The sequence below is a fragment of the Solenopsis invicta genome, chromosome 13 (assembly GCF_016802725.1).
Source record: "Solenopsis invicta isolate M01_SB chromosome 13, UNIL_Sinv_3.0, whole genome shotgun sequence".
In the NCBI taxonomy this organism is placed as follows: domain Eukaryota; kingdom Metazoa; phylum Arthropoda; class Insecta; order Hymenoptera; family Formicidae; genus Solenopsis; species Solenopsis invicta.
The window spans coordinates 10,741,224-10,763,620 of NC_052676.1; the positions used below are offsets into that span (position 1 = coordinate 10,741,224).

Here is a 22,397-nt window from a genome sequence, read left to right on the forward strand (position 1 = left end):
GGGATCGGACTTAGTGTTTATCTTAAGAGCGAGGAATGGTGGTCGTGGTTGAGAAATTAGGACAAATTAATAGTTATAGATGGTTTATTCTGTAACAAACCGCCTCCGCGCGACCTCCCCTTAACGGACCGGTCATCGTCCGCCAACGCCGGCCGAACATCCGCCGAGCGTCGAACAAGGCGCTACGCGCTGATAAACGACTCCAAACGCGCCAATGCGAGCAGCAAGGCATCCGCGCGTCGCGGTGATCGCGCCGTGCACGTGCACCAACCCAAACCGGCACGCGCTAATGACGTGCTCGCTCGCCTCCGTCCGCCCACCACGCAACCGACCTCGAGCGGCGGGGATCTCGCTGGCTCCGACGCGAACCGAACCGTCACCGAGCGTTCCCGACGTCTCGAGATGCGGGTATAAAAGCGCCGGAGCAGCGAGATGCTGCGCTTCTTCTCCGCCGACTGTTCGGATCGCTATTCCGCCGACCGGTCTCCGAAGAAGTCTCCCGAGGTAATCCTGGGGTCAAGTGTCTTGGCCTCTGCCGAGCGTTCTCGGCGGCTACCGCTCTCACACCCGTCTCTCCTCGCCGAAGTTGGGCTCAAGCGTCTTGGGCTCAGGCAAGCGTACTTGCCCGACCGGCTTTCCTCGAAACCGATCCGATCCTACCGCGGCGGCTACAGAAAAATGGGGTAAAGCGTCTTTGCCTCCGTCGAGCGTACTCGACGTAGCCGTCGCATCCTGCCTACGAGCAATACCGCGGTATACAAGCAGCGGATTTAAAGGGACGCCCAGCCGAGCACCGCCCCGCGCTCCGCTACCGCTCCGACGACCGCGAAAGCCGTGCACGCGACCTCGCAAGGCCGAAAAACACGAGGCCGCTCGACGCGCCGAAAAGATGCCGACGACGTAAACAACGCACCTGCCGCGCGAATAACGGCAACCACGCCGACGACGATCCGCGCGCCGAAGCCGGTACCCAGCGGTATTCGCAACCTCCGCTACCGAGATAACCGTCACCCCCGCGCGATACGGCCGACGACGTATCAGCGGTAACGCTCGCGTAACCTTTGTAAATAGTAGTGTTACGACATTTGTATTTCGTCCGTGTGTTTTACCAAATAAAACTTGTACATATTTTACACGTCACAACAACGAGTCTACTTCTCTCTTAACCCGGATCGTGCCCTGGAATTCCCGACGAGCTACGTGCCCGATATCTAATCAAGAAACACGGGTTGTTACATGGCGCCTGAACAGGGACCGTTGCCGTCCGGAGAGAATTAGACCCGAGTTGGCTATGCTGATAAGCTGGATCTACCGAATAGACCGTGCCGCGCTAGAGTCTCACCTCGAAACTCTCAGACTGGACACGACCGGGAACGTGGACGATCTCCGCCGCCGCTTACGGGAATACTCGGTCGCGCATTCCGAATATCAGCTCGCAAATATGCCGCCCCCCGAGGACCTCGCCGAGATCCGCATCGAGATACCGGATCCGCCACCCGTCGGCGGGGGACACGCGTCCGACGCCAAGCAAATGAATCAGATACGGAAGTAGGGATGCCACTTCGAAGGGAAAGACTCCATCGCGTTCCTTGAGCGAGTCGACGAGCTACAGCGAGAGTACGGGTTCTCCGACACACAGCTGTTGCGCGGTCTCCCCGAGCTGCTACGCGGGGAAGCGCTCCTGTGGTACCGCAACAATCGCGACTCCTGGGACGACTGGCAGGCGTTCACCGGCGAATTCCGGGAATATTATCTAACGCGGCGATACGTCGCCAAATTAAAACGGGATATTCAGGCGCAAAAACAAGGTACCGACGAGCCATACCGCAAGTACGCGACAGAGCTCCTCACCATGATGAGACGCGCCGGAGGGTACGAAAAGGAGGAGCAGCTCGAACTGCTGTACGAGAACCTCCAACCGCGATACAAGTTGTACGTCCGCCGCGAAGGCCTCCGCCGAACAACCGACCTGCTCCGTCAGGCGGAGGAATTCGAGGAAATCAGCGCGCAATGTCGCGACCGCGGCGTCGCCCCCAAGCCGACCGCCACCAACACCGCCGCGACCACGTACGACAAGAACGAATGTTGCTGGCGTTGCAAACAGTGCGGGCATACCCGGTTTGACTGCCGTCGCATCGCGAAAAAATTCTGCTCCCAGTGCGGGAAAGACGGCGTCTACACTCGCGACTGCCACCCGCCGCCGGGAAACGCCACCAGGGCCGGAGATGCCCCTGCCGCACCCCGGTCCTCCGAGTGATATTCAAACTGCGCCCTCACATCTACCTCAGCGTCGATCGGAGCGAGCTCGAAGTCCTTCTGGACTCAGGCTCGGAGGCCTCCTTCGTAAGCCCGGCTACCGCTAGCCGTCTGCAACACCGAGAGATACGACCCGTCACCGGTCAAGTCTACGTGGCGGACTGGTCGAGCGTACCGATTAGGGGATGCATCGTACTACCGATCGTCATCGGCAACCGAACAATTTCGCACGAGTTCCAAATACTACCCGGACTCGACACCGATGTACTCTTAGGCGTCAATATCATGGCCCGGGCACAAATCGACATCCCGCAGCCACCGAAACACGCCGCAAGGGAACGCACTCCCTCGAACGCCACCCTACCAATACGACCCGTGGCAGAAGGGGGGGGGGAGAACAGGAACGCCTGCAAGCCTTCCTTGCCGAGGAGCTCCCACGATTCGAAGCCGTACGCGGACCGACCGACCGCCTACAACACACGATACGCATCAAAAATCATCCGCCGATTAAACAACGGTACCGCCCTCGGAATCCGGCAATGCAGACCATCATCGACCGCGAGGTCGACGAAATGCTCCGCAACGGAATCATCGAACCGTCGCAAAGTGCGTGGAGTTCGCCTATCGTGATCGTGAGAAAGAAAGATGGCAAACCGCGTTTATACATCGACTTCCGCAGGGTGAACGATGTGACTGAACGCGACGCGTATCCGCTACCGCAGATCACCGCGACGCTGGATAAACTTCGCGGCGAGCAATTCCTGACCACTCTCGACCTGGAGAGTGGCTACTGGCAGGTACCGCTGTCACCTGTAAGCCGACCGATCACCGCGTTCACGGTACCCGGACGCGGATTAATGCAGTTCCGCGTAATGCCCTTCGGACTGCATTCCGCACCCGCCACGTTCCAACGGTTGCTGGACAGCATACTAGGCCCGGAGCTAGAGCCTAGTGTGCTCGTTTACCTAGACGACATTATCGTCGTTAGTCGAACCTTCGACAAGCACCTCGACACCCTGCGAGAAGTCTTTGCGTGGCTAAGGTCCGCCCGACTCCGTCTCAACCCCGCGAAATGCCGGTTCTGTATGAAAACGATCAAATATCTCGGACACGTCGTGGACCGCGAGGGCATATGAACCGACCCAGAAAAAACCAACACGATCGTGGAGTGGCCAATACCGCACACCGTGCGACAAGTACGCCAATTCCTCGGCATCGCCTCGTGGTACCGACGATTCATACGTGACTTCGCGACCCTCGCCGCCCCACTAACCGCACTCACTCGCAAAAACGCCGCCTGGAGGTGGGGAGCATTGGAGCAGGAGGCATTTGACGCCTTGAAGAGAACGCTCACGACCGCGCCGGTATTGGCCTGCCCGGATTTCGAGAGGCAATTCGTTTTATAACCAAACGCGACCACGACCAGCCTGGGGACCGTACTAACACAATACTTCCCCGAGGGCGAGCGCGTGATCGCGTATGCCAGTCGTACCCTGAATTCCGCCAAACGAAACTACAGCGCGACGGAGCTGGAGTGTCTCGCGATACTGTGGGGAATACGCCGAATGAGGGACTACCTCGAGGGCTATCGCTTTAAGGTCGTGACCGACCACCAGTCACTACGCTGGCTACCAAAACTCGATTCGCCCACCGGCCGACTCGGACGGTGGGCATTCGAGTTACGCCAATACGACTTCGACGTTCAGTACCGCAAGGGAGCGTTGAACAAGGTAGCCGATGCCTTGTCCCGCCGACACGCTGTCAACGTCATCGCGGAACCCCGATGCCCGTGGTACCGTAAATGGTGGGGAACCGCACGCGACGCGCCACACGACGCTCCAGACTTCCGCGTCGAGGACGGGAAACTGTACAAGCACGTGCTACATACACTCGACTTGTCCGAAACGCCGAGTGACGCGCAGTGGAAAGAGTGCGTCTCCCGCGAGGGACGCGCCGAGATCTTGCAGCGGTATCACGACGCGCCAACCGCCGGACATCTCGGACATCGCCAAGACCATCTCGCGCATCGCCGCACAGTATCACTGGCCCGGCATGTTCTGCGACATAGCCCGGTACGTGCGGCGATGCGAGACATGCCTGGCTCACAAAGCGACGACCCGCCGGACTGCTCCACCCGACCGTAATTACGCGACCGTGGCAACAAGTTGCCATCGACCTCATTGGACCGTTACCGCAATCCTCCCGGGGCCACACGTGGCTCCTCATGCAAGACCGGTTCACCAAGTGGCTCGAGATACGTGCTCTCCGCCGCGCCACCACTTAGAACGTGACAACCGCCCTTACGGAGGCTATCGCCACGGATGTCCCGAAGAGATCCTCTCCGACAACGGCACCCAGCTTCGTTCGGCATCACTAACCCAGCTTCTGCAGAAACTGCAGATCCGCCACCGATTAACGCCGGCGTACGCCCCGCACTGTAATCCGGTTGAGCGCACAAACCGGTCCGTAAAAACGATGATCAACCTGTATGTAAAAAAAGACCATCGCAAGTGGGACACATACCTCGCTGAGCTGCAGTTTGCTTACAAAACGGCAGTACACGAGGCAACGGGGCATACGCCGGCGTTCCTAAACTACGGCCGCGAATTGCGACGTCCGGGAGAACGCGCGACATCGAACGACACAGAGGCATCTCACGCTCTGCAAACACGCCTACGCGAGGCATACAATGTCGTGCGCATAAAGCTAGCCCGAGCGTTTCAAAGGCAAGAGCGATACTATAATCTACGCCGCCGGAATTGGAGACTGCGGCTAGGCGAATGGGTATGGAAACGCGACCGCCCGTTGTCGCGGCGCGCGGATGCCTTCAACGCAAAACTTGCGCTAAAATACATCGGGCCCCTAGAAGTCCGGAAAATTATCTCACCCGTTATAGTCGACCTCCGGAGCATAGGTGGGAAATGGTACCGACACACGCACATTCAAGATCTGAAACCGGCCTCCACTCCACGAGTCGACGGTGACACCAACACCGAGGATGAAACAATGCGGCCGAAGATGACAATACCGATCTGGGGGAAGGACGTCCGCCCGAATTTGAACATAACGGCCCAGGCACCACGGAGCACACTTTGACGCGAGCCATGGCAAGCAACGAAGCATCCGATATTCTAAGCATCATTCGGGACTTCCTGGGTGAACCCGTGGCCGAGTACGACCCGGAGCGACCCGGCATGTACGAAACCGGACCAAGCCAGTCACGGCCAGCCACCAGAACTATACCCGGCCAGCCCACCAAGCCGAGAGAGCAGCCGCGGAAACCGACCGCTATAGCCGGCATCAGACGGGGCCAGCTACGACAGCCGTCCAACCGCCAGACGCAGACCAAGATCTCTTGCTCACGACAACACCGCCGCCGCCGATACCGCGGCCGATAGCGACACGGCCGGAAAAACCGCAGCCGTCCCTCGACCCGATCCGACTCATGGGACCGCTGCCGCCACCACCTGTGCCAGTGGAAGTCGCACCGGGCATCACGATAGAGGTACCGTACTTCGCCATCCACTCCGGCCGCGAATACAAGGCCAGACTCGGAGCACGACGGTGGCACTTACGCTTCGACCGTGACGGACGACTCCGGTCGTGTCGAGAAAAGTCCTACAACACTCTCCGCACACTGGGAAAATAAAGACTATGCCTCTAGTTTCAGGCATTCTTAGGAAGGGGGTGGTGTAACAAACCGCCTCCGCGCGACCTCCCCCCAACGGACCGGTCATCGTCCGCCAAACGCCGGCCGAACATCCGCCGAGCAAGACGCTACGCGCCGATAAACGACTCCAAACGCGCCAATGCGAGCAGCAAGGCATCCGCGCGTCGCGGTGATCGCGCCGCGCACGCGCACCGGCCCAAACCGGCACGCGCTAACGACGTGCTCGCTCGCCTCCGTCCGCCCACCACGCAACCGATCTCGAGCGGCGGGGACGCTGGCTCCGACGCGAACCGAACCGCCACCGAGCGTTCCCGACGTCTCGAGATGCGGGTATAAAAGCGCCGGAGCAGCGAGATGCTGCGCTTCTCCGCCGACTGTTCGGACCGCTATTTCGCTGACCGGTCTCCGAAGAAGTCTCCCGAGGTAGTCCTGGGGTCAAGTGTCTTGGCCTCTGCCGAGCGTTCTCGGCGGCTACCGCTCTCACACCCGTCTCTCCTCGCCGAAGCTGGGCTCAAGCGTCTTGGGCTCAGGCAAGCGTACTTGCCCGACCGGCTTTCCTCGAAACCGTTCCGATCCTACCGCGGCGGCTACAGAAAAATGGGGTAAAGCGTCTTTGCCTCCGTCGAGCGTACTCGACGTAGCCGTCGCATCCTGCCTACGAGCAATACCGCGGTATACAAGCAGCGGATTTAAAGGGACGCCCAGCCGAGCACCGCCCCGCGCTCCGCTACCGCTCCGACGACCGCGAAAGCCGTGCACGCGACCTCGCAAGGCCGAAAAACACGAGGCCGCTCGACGCGCCGAAAAGATGCCGACGACGTAAACAACGCACCTGCCGCGCGAATAACGGTAACCGCGCCGACGACGATCCGCGCCCCGAAGCCGGTACCCAGCGGTATTCGCAACCTCCGCTACCGAGATAACCGTCACCCCCGCGCGATACGGCCGACGACGTATCAGCGGTGACGCTCGCGTAACCTTTGTAAATAGTTGTGTTAAGACATTTGTATTTCGTCCGTGTGCTTTACCAAATAAAACCTGTACATATTTTACACGTCACAACCACGAGTCTACTTCTCTCTTAACCCGGATCGTGCCCTGGAATTCCCGACGAGCTACGTCCGTGCGCGATATCTAATCAAGAAATACGGGTTGTTACAATTCTATGAATAATAATAAAGACTACAATGTTAACTTACTGGGTAATTTAACATTTTATTCTCATAATTACTTATTTAAAATACAGATTGGATTAACGTTCGTTTCCCCCTTTTTTCTTTATATTGTTTAAATTAAAAGGAAAACCTGAGTTGGACTCAAATTGTTTAATACAGAGTAGATTTGTGATACTAAGAGTTGAATGTTATATAGATTAAATAAAAGGAGTTTAACTATATTATTTAAGTTAACAATTACAATGTGAGATATAATTAGTTTGGACTTATAACGGATAATATAATAATACTATTTCCTTATAATAATTACAATTTACAATTTTTGCCGAAAAATATACATGTATGTATGGGTGTATGTATGTGTGGCTATGTTGGGACTTTATTTAACACGGCAGTATTGGGGCGAAATTGGTTTAGAAATATTAATTTGGGGATCAAATAGTATTTTGGGTATATATGAGGGAGATACACGGGGACAGGTACATCGGGGGAAGACCGAGAGGGGAAGGCACGGACCGTTTCAAGGTCGAATTCTTCGGGCCCAATCAAGAATGCGCCAGGAGGGAGTGGGACAGAGGACGTCGGAAGCACTGATAGAATTGACTCTAGTAATTGAAGAGGGCCAGGGGAAAAATAATAACGCGGGGGAAGTGGAGGTAGCTCCTCTACGAATTCTATGCTAAGCGCGGGGCTAGGAGAACAATTCTCGTCCTCGAGATCATGCGATCCGAGGATCGGAGGGATTAAGCAAGGTTCCTCCTCCTCTTCATGGGCCCCTACGTTAGGTGAATCCGCAGGAGGTTGCTCTTCTTCCAAATCATGAATCTCAGGGATCGGAGATCCCGGAGAAGAGAGTAAAACGGGAGAGTCCGGGAAGATTCTATAGGTTAGTTGAAAATGGGGGAAATCGGCGCGAGGAGAATTATCTACAGGGGAATTGGCGCGAGGAAAATTATCTACGGGGGAATCGGGGGAAAATGCGAACGGGGGAATTCGCTCTGCAACCGGGGAGTACAGGGAGATAGGGGGGCAAATTTGATTAACTTGGGCGGCGATCCTGTGTATTTCCTCCTCAATAGCTTTGAGGCGGCGGGTTCGGCGATTGCAGCGATTCCGGCGGCGCTTCGCGGCTGCTCGGAACCGGTTTTTGTGAACTTTGGGGACTTTATTCACTAAAAATAAAAATACTCCGTTTCTCTGCGTTTGGCGAAAGGTTAAAATTTAGACACTCTCTCGGGTTAACTCGAACAGGGTTCAAGTGAAACCGAGGAAAGAGATCGGAAGTTTAAAAAGTTCGACAGAATCTAAGGGGAGAGAAGGAAACAAAAATTCTTTTGAGTGAATCCCAAGAAAAAAAAGAAATTCTTTCGGATTAACTCTTCCAGAAAAGAGAAGAAATAGAAATAAAGAGATTCTTTCGGATTAACTCTTACGAGCGAATCCCAAGAAAAAAAAAGAATAAAGAGATTCTTTCGGATTAACTCTTACGAGTGAATCCCAAGAAAGAAAAGAATTAAAAAATAAAGAGATTCTTTTGGATTAACTCTTACGACCAAATCCCAAGAAAGAAAAGAATAAAGAGATTCTTTCGGATTAGCTCTTACGAGTGAATCCTGTTGTGCCCGGTGGTGGTCCAAGCACGTTGGTAGGTATTTCGGAATTCGCTTTTGCCCAAAGAGTTAGAACTCACGGGACGGCAGCAGCTCGGACGGGTTGCCAATCAAGAAACACCTTTCTTGTCGCAATATAATGTAGATTTATTCTCGATACTTTTTCTTATACAGTGGTTGTTTACACTTAGATGCCCTACGACGGGCTGCGGTGCGCGTTATCTTCTTGTCGCTTCACGGCTCGATGTATGAGTTACGCACGGCCGTGATGTTGCTTTGACGGTTGTTCAAATTATTCTCCGTCGTTTTCCGATTTGGAGACCCTTTTTATCCTCCAATATTGCTGACGCTAAAATGCAGGTCGGCTGCATGCTGAATCGGCGGCGGTGCGACATCCGGTGAAAGACTTGTCTTCCGTCGTTGTCGCGTTTTCGGCACATCTTTCGAAAGGAAGTTTCGAAAGACGATCCGCGCTTTCCGTAGCTCTCGCGTTTTCTGCACGTTTTTCAAGAGGAAGCCTTGAAAGACGGTCCGTTGCTTTCGCGTTTAGCGAATATATGCATAGCAAAAAAATCATTTTTTGTTGCTATACACTGGTGTTTGTTTAGGCTACAACAATCCCAAGAAAGAAAAGAATTAAAAAATAAAGAGATTCTTTCGGATTAACTGTTACGAGCGAATCCCAAGAAAGAAAAGAATAAAGAGATTCTTTCGGATTAACTCTTTCGAGTGAATCCAAAGAAAGAAAAAAAAATAAAAAGATTGAGAGAGAGAGGGGGGAGATGAGAGAGAAAGAGAGAGAGGGAGAGAGAGAGAAAGGGGGGGGGGAGAGTGTATGGAGAGGAGTATGGGAAGGAAAGAATAATAAACTTAATAAATATGTTATGTTTATATTAAAGTTCGTACTAGAGAGAGAAAGGGTGCTCGAAAAAACGAGAGCGAAACAAAACGGTTGATTCAGGACTTACTGCTTGCAGATTGTAGTGTGAGTGTTGATGTAGGTAAATGTAATTCTCTCGTAGCCGCAGGCCTTCAAACTAGGCCGCACTCGGGAGATGGTATGTCCGGTCGGAGGTATTCCGGGTGCGATGCACAATGGTCTGCAGATTCCAACCAGGGACGTTTCAACTGACACTTTTTCCTCTCGACTTGCGCCGTGTACGAGTTTAGAGACCGCGATCCGAGAGTCACAGAACTCGGACACACAAGATGTCACGCTACTGTGATTCGGATGGACCAAAGACCAAGACTAGACTACTCGCTCCGCTAAAAGACGCACCTATTTATACTATTTTTTATCTATGATTCCCTTTGTCCCATCGAGGGCCATGTGCACCACTTTATTCATTAATACACCCACGTGCAATATTTGTTTTTCCGACTTTTTTATATTCCTCGGTAATTGTTATCCGAGAAAGTGGCAGGTTTGACAATTGAACTCTCGGAAACATTAAATGTCAAAGTTCTTTGATTTATTGCTATGCGGGTGTCGGACATTCAGAACTCAAAGGGATGCACACGTGCGTCTTCCAGCTCCCTGATTTTACTATTTTTGGTGTTTCCTGCGTCGAGCAACGTTGCAACGGTGTCACCTCAGATCTCTATAATTGGTGAATTTATAACTACTTAATTCGTGACATCTGATTATTGCCGTGAGAGTCACCGTATTCTTTGTATCAGGGTGAGATCACCGCTGCTCGGCCCCGTTAATTAGAATATCCGCTGGTTGCAAAGGAAAGAATCGTTACTCCGCAGGACGTAACAATATTTATGTGAATGTTTTGGAAAAATGGGATGTTTCAATGCAATATTTCAAAAAGCGGACATCTTAATGTTGCTGCAATCTTCCAACAATGTTGCAGCAATGTTTCGCAATCAAAATGCAATATTACGTTTCAATGAAATCATTCTGCAATGTTCTTGGAATTTCTCTGTGCTGTGTGGGTTGCCAATACGGTCAAAGGGTGTAAATTGTGAAGTTAATTATAAAATGTAGGTGTAAATTTCCTCAACGTTCTTATATCTAATTAGGAAGTAACACATCCACAAAGGAAATGCAATCAAAGAACTTTAAATCAACAAAAAAAGGCTAAAAGTTATTTCTTAATTCTAATGCATGTTGTCGAGTAATATAATATGCGTGAGAAACGGCGAGCCATAGTTCCTCACGGATATCCGATCGCCGGAGGCGTGCTTCTTAGAATTTTTATCGAGACTGTCGCGACTTGCAGTCGGCAGAGATTAACAGGAGCGATTTCTTTTCTTTGTTACGTTTAACGTTTAAAAATTTATCGCTTAAAAATATTCTATGAAAGTTTTAAAAGTTTCGATTTAGGATAAACAAAGATATCCGACAAGGGTACTCGTTGCTCGCTTCCTCACGCGTTAAATGCAATTGTTAATTAATAAACTTATTGGCTAGCAAATAATATGGTGCGATTTGCGTAATAAAAGAAGAAAGGGAAAAGGGGGGAGGGGTTGTGCTGGACGTTACAATATTTACAAAAAAAGTATTTTCTTATTTTAAAGATTGCCAATTATTTTAATTAAAGAAACATTGAATTAGGCAAAGAAAATAATTTCTTTACATCAAGTTAATATTATTTATTAAACAAAAAAGTATATGTTTCAGTTAAATAAATAAGAATTAGAAGTAAGAAAATTGTTACAAAAAAAAAATTATTTCTTTCAAATAAGTATTTAATTTTTTTAAGTAACTAAATCACATTTTAAAATAAAAATATATTTTTTTTAAATATACTAATTATTTGATTCAACTAAACATTTACTGAACAAAAAATAATAATGTTTTTAACTTCAGTAATAATTTTTTTATTCTAAAAAAACGTTTTTTTTATTTAAAAGAATATTTTCTTCTTATTACGTTGAAACACAATTCTTGGATTGAACTTTGACTTAATAAAAAAAAAAAATTCTTCTAAATAAAAAAAACATTTTTTTAATAAAAAAATCATTTCTAATGTTAAAATCATTATTACTTTTGTTTAGTAAATTTTTAGTTGAATCAAGTAAATAGTGTATTCTATAAAAAATTATACTTTTATTTTAAAATATGATTTAGATAGTTAAAAAAAAAAAAAATTTGAAGGACTTCCGTTTCCGGTAGCGAGAGTGATAGTCGTGTGTTTGTAAGGGTGTTTGGTGAGATTGTGTTTTTGAGAAGAAGAAGGGCAGGATTGGAGTGTGAGGGGGTGAGGGGACGGAGAAGTAGCAGGTGGAGTTGGGAGAATAAGGGATAGGACAGGGGTAAGGAAATAGGGAGACAGGAGTGATAGTAGGGTTGGGACGGGATTTGGAGGTTAGACGGGATAGTAGGTATAGAGAAAAGAGAGGAAGCAGAAAAAAGGGAGGGTAGCGACATCGGGCGGTAGAAGTGAGAAGCATAGCAGGAGAGAGTTAGTGCAGTCGCGGGAAATTTTGAATTGCAGTAATCTACTGAGTATCCAATATAATATCTTAACATATAATTTGGTATTTTTACATTTCCTAAACTTAATTGATTTGTTTTCTTAGATTAAAAGTGATAATCTTAAATATAAAAAGAGTCATTCTAGTGAATATTTTAAATAGGAAAATTGGCAGGTTAGAAGAAAGACGAGATGGAGGAAGGAAAGAAGGGAGGGAAAGAGAGGGAAAAGGAAGTAGAGGGGAACGGAGAGAAAAAGAGAAGAGTAGGAAGGCCGAGCAAGGCAGAAAGTCTTATGAGGGAAAGATCAAATAGTGCGCAACTGCTAGAATTGTTGAAGAGAGGAGAGAAAAGGAAGGGTGAACAGGGGGAGGAGACTAGAGTAGAGGAGGGAGAAATCTTTAAGAGGAGCAATATGGCAAAGAGATCGCCGGTAAGACAAGAAGAAGGAGGGCTAAGGGAGATATTACGGGAGGTGAGGGAAGGTTTTAAAGAAATGAAAAGTGAATTGAGAGAATTGAGGGACGGTAGAGAGGAGATGAGGGAATGGATGGAGGAAATGAGGAAAAGAGTAGACAATTTGGAGAGAAGAGTGGAGGATATAGAGAAAGGTAGGGGAAGGGCGGAGAAGGTGACGGGAGGAAGGGAGAAGGATAAAGGAGAAGAGATAGAGCAGATAAGAGGAAAGAGTGAAACGAAGGAACTAGAAGAAAGGATGAGGAGACTAGAATTAGAAAGGGAAAAGGGGGAAAGGGAGAAGAGGAAAAGGAATATAATTATAAAGGGGGTAAGAGTAAAGGAGGAGGGAAAGGAGGAATTAAAAAGAGAGATTGAAAAGATAGTAGAGGCAACGGGGGTGGTAGCGAGAGTGGAAGGGGTGAGGAGGATAGGAAATAAAGATAAAGATAAGGGGGGAGGGATCATGGTATGGGTGAGATTAGCGAGTGTGAGGGAGAAAATTGATGTGATGAAGGGAAAGATGAAGCTGAGGGATAGGAAGGAGTGGATCGTGGACGACTTGACGGAAAAAGAGAGAAGGGTAGAGTGGTGGATAAAGAGGGAAGCAGAAAGGAATAGAAGAAAAGGAAAGAAGGTAAGAATAGGATATATGAAAATGTGGATCGAGGATAAATTGTGGATATGGGATGAGATCAAAGATCAATTAAGAGAATGGAGGGGAAGAGATGTAAGAGTGGAGGAGAGAGGGGGAAAGGAGGAGAAAGGGAAAGAGGTTTTTTAATAGAGGGGGGTGGGGTGGGAGAGAGGGAGAAGGATGGGAATGAGGGAAATGGAAAATATGATAGAAGGAGGAATAGAAAAAGGAGGGACAGTAAAGAATATAAAATAGGATTTTGGAATGTAGCAGGCATGGAAAATAAAGAGGAGGACTTTAGGGAGAAATTGTAGAAATGGGATGTGATGTTTTTGAGTAAGACGTGGTTACAGAAGAAAAGATGGGAGAGGGTGAAAAGATGGTTACCGAAGGGATACATTTGGGAGGTGCAAGAAGCGGGAAGAAAGAGCAAAAAAGGGAGGGCAATGGGGGGAATGATTGTAGGGATTAGGGATGGGATAGAAAGAGGAAAAGAGAATAGGAAAAGGAGAGAGATGGGTTTACAGGTGAGTAAAGTCAAATTAGGGGGAGAATGGTGGAAACTAGTGGGTGTATACGTGAATGGGGATTTAGAGGAAAAAACGAGACAATTAAGAGAGTGGTTGGAGGAGAGAGAGGAGGGGGTAAGTATATTAATAGGGGGGGATTTTAATGCGAGAACGGGCAGAGAGGGGGGAGGTATAGGAGAGGAGGAAGAGGGAGGGGTAGGGAAAAGAGAGAGAAATTCAAAAGATGGGAAGATGAATGGAGAGGGAAAGAAATTGTGTGGTTTTTTTAAAGGAATTAGGATGGTCAATTCTGAACGGATGTATAAAGGGAGATGAGGAGGGAGAATGGACATATACTGGAGGGAAGGGGGGGCCTGTAATTGACTATGTAATCGGAAATGAGGATACGAGAGGTAAAGTGGTAAAGATGAAGGTGGAGGACTGGGTAGACTCGGATCATCAGCCATTAACGGTGTACGTGAAGGGGGGAGGAAGGAGGGAAGAAAGGATTGGGAAAAGAAAAGGAAGAGAAAAAAGAGGGGTGTGGACGGAAGAGGGAAGGAAAAAATTTGAGGAATACATGGGCAAGAGGGATAATGTTTCGGAGGTGATTGAGGAGGATTGGAGGAAATTGAAAAAGAGAGTGGAAGGAGCATTGGAAAGAGTAGAGAGAGAAGAGAAAAAGGTGCGGAGAGGATGGTGGGATATAGAATGTAGGAATATGAAAAGAGAAGTAAGGGAAGAGTTTAAAAAGTGGAAGAAAAGAGGAGGGAATGGGGAGAAATATAAGGAGATGAGGAAGGGATACAGAGAACATTGTAAGGAAAGGAAAAGAAGGGAAAGAGAAACATGGGAGAAAGAATTGGAAGGTGTAAGAACGGAAGGGGATGTTTGGAGGGTAGTAAATAGGGGGAGGAGAAAGAGAAAGAGAGTCACGGAAGGGATCGAAATGAGGGAATGGGAGGGACACTTTAGAAAGGTGTTGGGGGGAGTAGAGTGGAGGGTGAGAGGGGAGGTGAGGGGAAGAGAAGGAGTGGAAGATGATATCAGTAGGGAAGAAATAGCAAGGGCGGTAAGTAAACTGAAGGAGGGAAAAGCGGCGGGAGGGGATGGTATCGTAAATGAAGTATGGAAATATGGGGGAAAAGAAGTAAAGGAATGGCTGTGGGAAATATGTGACAGAGTGTGGAGAGGAGAGGGGTGGCCGGAGGAGTGGAGGGAGGGGGTGGTAGTGCCGATAGTGAAAAAGGGGGAAGGGGAGAGGGTTGTAGAATATAGAGGGATCACGCTAACGCAGACGGCATACAAGGTGTACGCAGCGGTACTTGCGGAGAGATTGAGGGAGGAGGTGGAGAGGAAGGGGATACTCCCACCGAGTCAAACGGGTTTAGGAGAGGGGTAGGCACAATTGATCAGATTTACGTGCTGAATTATATGACAAACAAGAGGGTGGCAGTAAGAAAAGGCAAGATGGTAGTGCTATATATAGACCTGAAAGCTGCGTTTGACTCGGTGGATAGGGAAATCCTCATACAGATGATGAGGGACAGGGGAGTTAGAGAAAGCTTGGTCGTGAGGTGCGAGGAGGTACTGGAGGAGACTCTAAGTAGAGTGAGGGTGGGGGAAAAGGTAGGGGAAAACTTTTGGACGGGGAAAGGGGTGAGACAGGGGTGCCCTCTGAGCCCATGCTTATTCACAAAATTGCTGGCGGATTTGGATGAGGAGTTAGAGAGGGAGGGATGGGGAGGAGTGAGGGTAAAGGGAAGGAAAATATACTCGCTAGCGTATGCAGATGATGTGGCAGTGGTTGCAGAAGAGGAGACAGTGATGAAAGGGATGATTAAAGCATTAGAAAGCTACATAGAACGGAAGGGACTAGAGGTCAATGTAGAAAAGACGAAAATAATGAGGTGTAGAAGGGGAGGCGGAAGACAGAAAAAGATGGTGTGGAAATGGAAAGGAAAAGAGATAGAAGAGGTGAGAAAATACAAATACCTAGGATATGTAATGATGGCAAATGGGGGTCAGAAAGAACATATAGAGGAGAGAGAGTTAACAAGGGAGCAGTGGTGATGAGAGAAGTATGGGGAATAGGAAAGAGGAGATTTGGAAAGAACTGGGCTAGAAGGATGTGGTTATTTGATAGGTTGGTATGGACGGTGGTTAGCTATGGGGCAGAAATTTGGGGGTGGAAAGAAAGGGAAAAGGTAGAGAGGATACAGGACAGGTTCTTGAAGTGGATTGTGGGGGTTGGGAGGTACACGCCGGGGTACATGGTGAGGGAGGAAATGCAGAGGGAAAAGTTAAGGGGGAGGACAGGGTTGAGGGCATGGAGCTATGAAAAGAAACTGGGAGAAGGAGGAGGAGGAGAGCTGGCGAGGTTGTGTTTGGAGGAAATGAGAGACAGGGCGAAGGTAGGAAAAGTAGTGGGTAAATGGGAAGAGGAAAGGAGAGACTTTTACGAGGAGAAGAACTGGAACTTAATTGAGATAGAAAAGATGAGAGAGGAGGGAGAGCTGAGGGGGGAAGAGGTAGTGGCAAGAGAGAGAAGGTGGCAGGAGGAGGAAAGATGGGAGAAAATTAGGGGCTCGAGATATAACTTATGGTATGGTAGGGTGAAAGGTAAGGGGGTGCCAGAGTACCTAAAGAAGGGATGGAAGGAACAAAGATGGCAGAGAGTGGCAAAGTTTAGGTTAGGAGACGGGATGATGGGGAATAGATATTGGGAAGGGGATGAAGAAAGGAAGTGTAGGATATGTGGAGGGGGAATGGAAACTTGGGAGCACGTGTGGGAAGAATGCACGAATTGGGGGGTTGAAAAAGGATGGCAGGAGATGGTGGATGAAGTCTTGGGAGAAGACGGGGAGGGAGAGATTTGGATGAGGAGATTAGAGGAGATGAGGGAGGGAGGAGGGTGGTTGGGTGTGAATGAGAGTGTGGAAGGAAGAGAGGAAAATGCGGCGGAAACGGAGGTCCGGAGAATGAGTGTGGATGTATGGATGGATGAATGATCTTTCTCTCTCTCTCAGGTGTTGGATAGGATGCGAGGAATAAAAATTGCGAGGTTTAAATTTTGTAAGCGGAGCGGAGGTCCGCAGTGTACTCCGCAAGGAATAAAGTACCTTATATATACTAGTTAAAAAATTTAAATATTTATTTGAAAGAAATAATTTCTTCTTTTTTGTAAAGGTTTTTTTTACTTTTAATTTTTATTTATTCAAGGCAAATATTTTTTTGTTTAATAAGTAATATTAACTTGATTTTAAAAAATTATTTTTTTTGCCTAATTCAATGTTTTTTTAATTAAAATAAATTCAATGTTTTTTTAATTAAAATAATTAACTACTTTTAAAATAAGAAAATAATTTTCTTGCAAATACACAAAACAATCGTTTTTTTTTATTCAAATAAAATTTTTTTAATTTACTTAATTTTTTTTCAGTGAAAGAACACAACACAAAATAAACAATTGTTTATGTTTTTTTCACGTTCTCATTGATCATTAACGTTATACTCTTGGTTAAGTATTGAGTATGGCACGATACACACATTTAACAGACGAGCACAGTGTTTCGTCAGTGATATAATTTATCAGTAAGTGCGTTAAATTATTATTTATTCGGTATTTATTATCATTATTTATTATTAAGTATTTATTAGTATTATTTATTAATATTTATTTATTATTTCTTCGTCATTTTACTATGGAACTGAAATTTAATTTATCACAAAAGTCAGATACAGTTGGATAATAATAAAAATTTATTTTTTTTTTTTAACATATAGAGCATAAATTAGATTGCACCCTTAACTATGTATACGGACTTTCTTTTAACCATTGACAATCACGTTTTTTTTTTTAATTTTAATAATGCCGAGTTCATCTTAAATATTTTGATTTTGTTACACGCAAGGTGAAATAATGTGTAATATAATGAATTCTTCTTTCTTTAATTTTATGTTGCGCACATTTGATAGGCACTTCTTTGTGTTATTAAAAGATTGGATTAAGCTCCGCAAAATTGTTTACCATTGCCAACTGCGGATCAGATTTATTAATTGTTGTATACAACTTAACATCATACCGACACACTTATCCTGCATACTATTAAAGATAGTAATTTCATGCGTAACTATTATTGTAAACGCGCCTTCTCTATTGGTTAGCAGCGCCTCTAGTTTATTCTAGTTTTTAGTTTTGACCGTCTTGGTAACTTTACGAACTCTTAGTTGTTCACTACTTGACCTGAGTTCTCTTACGATACATATATAACCTCTTATCTTTTTCATCTGAATAAAACACATTTTGTTCATCAGCATTCCAAACGAATACTGTGTGCTCTGCCTTCAAATCCCATTAGGTTATGGGCCCAGGGAGAATTTAATTAGAAAGATAGGTTATAGACTTGTGAATCAGAAATTGTTTCTCAATTAAGTACGGCACTGTACAATAGCACGATTCATACGGGGATTCCGTTATTCAACGGCACAAACTATAACAACTAGTATTATTGCTTGGAGACATATCTGGACGAGAAGGACTTGGTAAAATTTATCAATGAAGATTTAAGTTCGTTGTTGCAAAAGACCGTTGGAGAAGAAGCTAAAAACAAGCTGCGGGCGGATGAAAAGAAATGTAAGTCTATTATCGTTAAGAGTACGCATGATAGCCAGCTCGAGTGTATTAAAGGTAAGCAAACAGCCAAAGGAATTTGAGGATTGAAATGCTTGCAGATATATTTCAACAAAAAAGTGTTTCCAGTCAGATATTCCTACGGAAAGAACTTCTGATGATGAAGTACAACGTAGCTAATGCAATATGCGATCATTTCATGCAATTTGACTTAAAGATTCGACAGATTAAAGATGCTGGTGGAACTCTTGCAGAAATCGACATTATCTGTCACCTGCTGCTTACGATGCCAGATAGTTACGATAATTTGATTGTGTCAATTGAATCAATGGATCCAACAAAACTCACGTTGGAATATGTTAAAGGACGCTTGTTGGATGAAACGAACAAGCGGAAGGCAGGCAAATCAAATACAAAAAGTAGCGGAGCGCATGCAATGAGTGCTAATATCACATATTTCTGGTACGGGAAGACTGGTCATCTAAAATCGCAATGTAAATTCCGAAAAGGAAAATACGTCAAGAAAGGTGCAAATCAAAAGAATGTCGAGTCTACTTCAAAGAAGGATGCAAAAGATGCTGCTGCAAATAACGCCGAGGCATTTACCTTGTGTGCAGTTGTCAAAGAAAGCAGCAGTAAAAACGATATAGCACATCATATACTTGTGTGGATAAAGACAAAGGAGGCATGGAACGGAATGACGTAACACAAATAAAGTTTATTCTGGACTCAGGAGCATCGGAACATATGGTTAACAATCCATCTTATTTTGAAAAATTAACTAATGTTGAGGAAATCAATATTGCAGTAGCTAAGAAAGACGAAAAATTAAGGGTTACGCAAAAAGGTAACATTAAAGTGAAGATGCTACATAACGGAGACGGAGAATCAAGAATCGTTTAAGACGTTCTACTTGTCAAGGATCTGAAGTGCAATTTAATGTCAATTCGGAGTTTAGCAAGAAAAGGATATCAAGTTACAATTAAGAACGATCATGCATACGTGTCATTCAATGGCAATATAAAATTTGTTGCACACACAAATGGAAAACTCTACGAAGCAACATTTCAACTCGATCAAGAATTTGCAGGTTTGGCAAACGAACAACAGGCAAGTAATTTATGGCATTTTTGATTAGGTCATTTAAATGTAAATGATGTTAAGAAACTAATTGATCGAAAAATGGCAGAAGGACTTGAACAAGTAAATATTAAAACAGAAACAGAGTTTTGTGAGTCATGTGTTATGGGTAAACAGGCACGATTGTTCTATCCGCAATACAAAAAGGGACGATCAAATCGTATCCTGGAATTAGTACATAGTGACGTATGTGGTCCATGTCACAACCTGCTTGGGATGGCTCAAACTATTTTGTTACGTTTACAGATGATTATTCACGTGCAACGATGGTCTACTGCAATAAACAGAAGAGCGACGTTTTTGAAAAATTTCAAGAATATGCTTCCATGGCTGAAACATTGCATGGATGTAAAATTGTAAAGCTACGTGTAAAGAACGGTGGTGAATATATGTCAAACAGATTCAAGCAGTTTTGTAGAAACAAAGGTATTCAAATGATTACTATGGTGCCGTACAATCCTGAGATGAATTCAATTGCTGAGCGTTTAAACCGAACGCTTTGCGAAAAGGCCCGATCCATGCTAATTGCAGGAGGTATTGAACGACGTTTCTGGAATGAAGCGATTCTTGCAGCAAACTTTTTAAGGAATCGCTCGCCTACCAATGCTTTTGGAGAACAATTTACACATAAGACTCTAGCAGAACGTTGGTTTAAACAAAAACCAAATTTAGGATTTATTCGTATTTTTGGTTCAATCTGCTATAATCATATCCCTGCCGAAAAACGAACGAAGCTCGACGCAAAAACGACTAAATGTATATTTCTCGGATATGCATCATCATACACATATCGTTTATGGGATATTGAAGCAAATAAATTAATAATTGGTCGGAACGTGACGTTCAATGAAGGAATAATACTAAACAGAAGCAAAATGGTTCAGATCTCGGATTCAGAGGCGGCGAATAAACCAGAGGCTAAAGAGAAAGTAGGAGAAGAGTTTTTGAATAAAACTCTCGTAAATAATGATACATCTATGGATATATCAAATGATGTCTTTGTCGCTAAAGAAGACACAAATGGTAATGTTTTACGGCGTAGTTACGCACTCGTCAAGAACCAGATCGCTATGGTGAATGGATGGCACATTTCGCTTTTTCTGCTGAATATTTTGTCGGAAATGGACCAACATCAATTGAAGAGAAAGGCGATCAAAGAAACGCGAAGATTGGCATAAATGGAAAGAGGCCATAAAAAACGAATATGAATCGCTCATTAAAAATGTTGCATGGACTCATTGTGATCCACCAAAAGATAGAAAAATCATTTTGTGCAAATGGGTCTTTAAAATAAAGCACAAAGCGAATGGTGAGATTGACAAGTAAAAAGCACGTTTAGTGGCGCGTGGCTTCACACAGACGCCTGGTTTTGATTACATAGAAACTTACTCTCCAGTATCAAAGTTGACAACATTACGCATTATATTATCAATTGCGAATCAACACAATAAGTACATTCATCAAATGGATGTAAAGGGAGCATTTTTAAACGGAAAACTTATTGAGAAGATATACATAGAGCAACCTGAAGGCTTCAAGAATGGTAAGAAAGTATGTAAGCTGAATAAGGCCATATATGGGTTGAAACAGGCATTTCGCGCCTGGAACGAGCAATTTAATCAGTTTATGCTGCGAATTGGTTTCAGTCGGTGTATATCGGATCAATGTTTGTACATGCGAAACAAGGATGCAATTCCTTGTTTTATTTTATTATACGTCGACAATGTTTTAATAATTTGTCGTGACGTAACAACGATTGATGTCATGAAGCAATTGTTAAGCAACGAATTTGAGATGACAAACCTTGGTGACGGACACATTCCTCGGAATACACATTGAACGTGATATAAAAAATGGAACAATCAGTATAAGTCAAACACAATATTTAAAGAACGTACTACAAAAATTTGGCATGAGCAACTGAAAAGTGTTTCGACACCAATGGAAACTGGACTCAAATTAAAAAAGGGTAATCAAGACGAATCGAAAGGTATTCCTTAACGTGAGTTAATTGGTTGTTTAACATATGCAGCGTTAACCACGAGACCAGATTTAAGCGCTGGAACTAATTACTTCAGTCAGTATCAGAATTGTTACACAAATGAGCATTTCACACATGCAAAACGGATTTTACGTTATATTTCTGGTACTATCAATACAAAAATGACTTTTTGCAAGGGCAATTCAAATAACATTCTGACTGGATTTACTGATGCAGACTGGGCGAACGACATGGAAGAACGGAAATCTATCACTGGATATATCTTCGAAGTATATGGCAACACAGTGAATTGGGCTTCGCGTAAGCAGTCAACAATCAGTTTTTCATTAACAGAATCGGAATATGCAGCTCTAGAAGAAGGAATCTGCGAGGCGAAGTGGATTCGAGGTCTACTCAAAGAGATTGGACACATATGTAAATCATCAACTACGATTTATATCGATAATCAGTTGACATTCAAAGTGGATGAGCACCCCGTGCTCATCGAAGAATGAAACACGTTGACGTGAAGTTTCATTTCATACAATAAAGCACCAAAGATGGGGAAATCAATTTGGAATACAAGTCAACTGGAGACCAGACGGCTGACATCATGACAAAGGCTCTTGGAAAAAACTTACTTGAAAAACATTGTGCTAACTTGAATTTGATTTAATGGACTTTGACACAAAAAAAATAAGTTACTACTTAAATTAAGAGGCGGTATTAAAGGTAGTAATTTCATGCGTAACTATTATTATAAACGCGCCTTCTCTATTGGTTAGCAGCGCCTCTAGTTTATTCTAGTTTTTAGTTTTGACCGTCTTGGTAACTTAACAAACTCTTAGTTGTTCACTACTTGACCTGAGTTCTCTTACGATACATATATAACTTCTTATTTTT

At 45.6% G+C, this 22,397-nt stretch overlaps 1 protein-coding gene across 1 annotated transcript; it reads left to right on the forward strand.

Annotated features, from left to right (window-relative positions):
* The first annotated feature begins 20,977 nt into the window (after nt 1-20,977).
* Nucleotides 20,978-22,009, forward strand: LOC120359321 (secreted RxLR effector protein 161-like). The gene is made up of 3 exons (XM_039456447.1): nt 20,978-21,056; nt 21,405-21,503; nt 21,546-22,009. The coding sequence occupies exons 1-3, from the start codon at nt 20,978-20,980 to the stop codon at nt 22,007-22,009; spliced, it is 642 nt and encodes a 213-aa protein (XP_039312381.1).
* The last annotated feature ends 388 nt before the right edge of the window (nt 22,010-22,397 follow it).

Excerpts from the sequence above, each read along its gene's own strand:
- LOC120359321 (XM_039456447.1), top strand. The coding sequence starts at position 20,978 with ATGGATGTAAAGGGAGCATTTTTAAACGGAAAACTTATTGAGAAGATA. Across the intron at positions 21,057-21,404 it reads ACCTGAAGGCTTCAAGAATG|AACGTACTACAAAAATTTGG; the intron begins GTAAGAAAGTAT and ends CAATATTTAAAG. Across the intron at positions 21,504-21,545 it reads TAATCAAGACGAATCGAAAG|CGTTAACCACGAGACCAGAT; the intron begins GTATTCCTTAAC and ends TAACATATGCAG.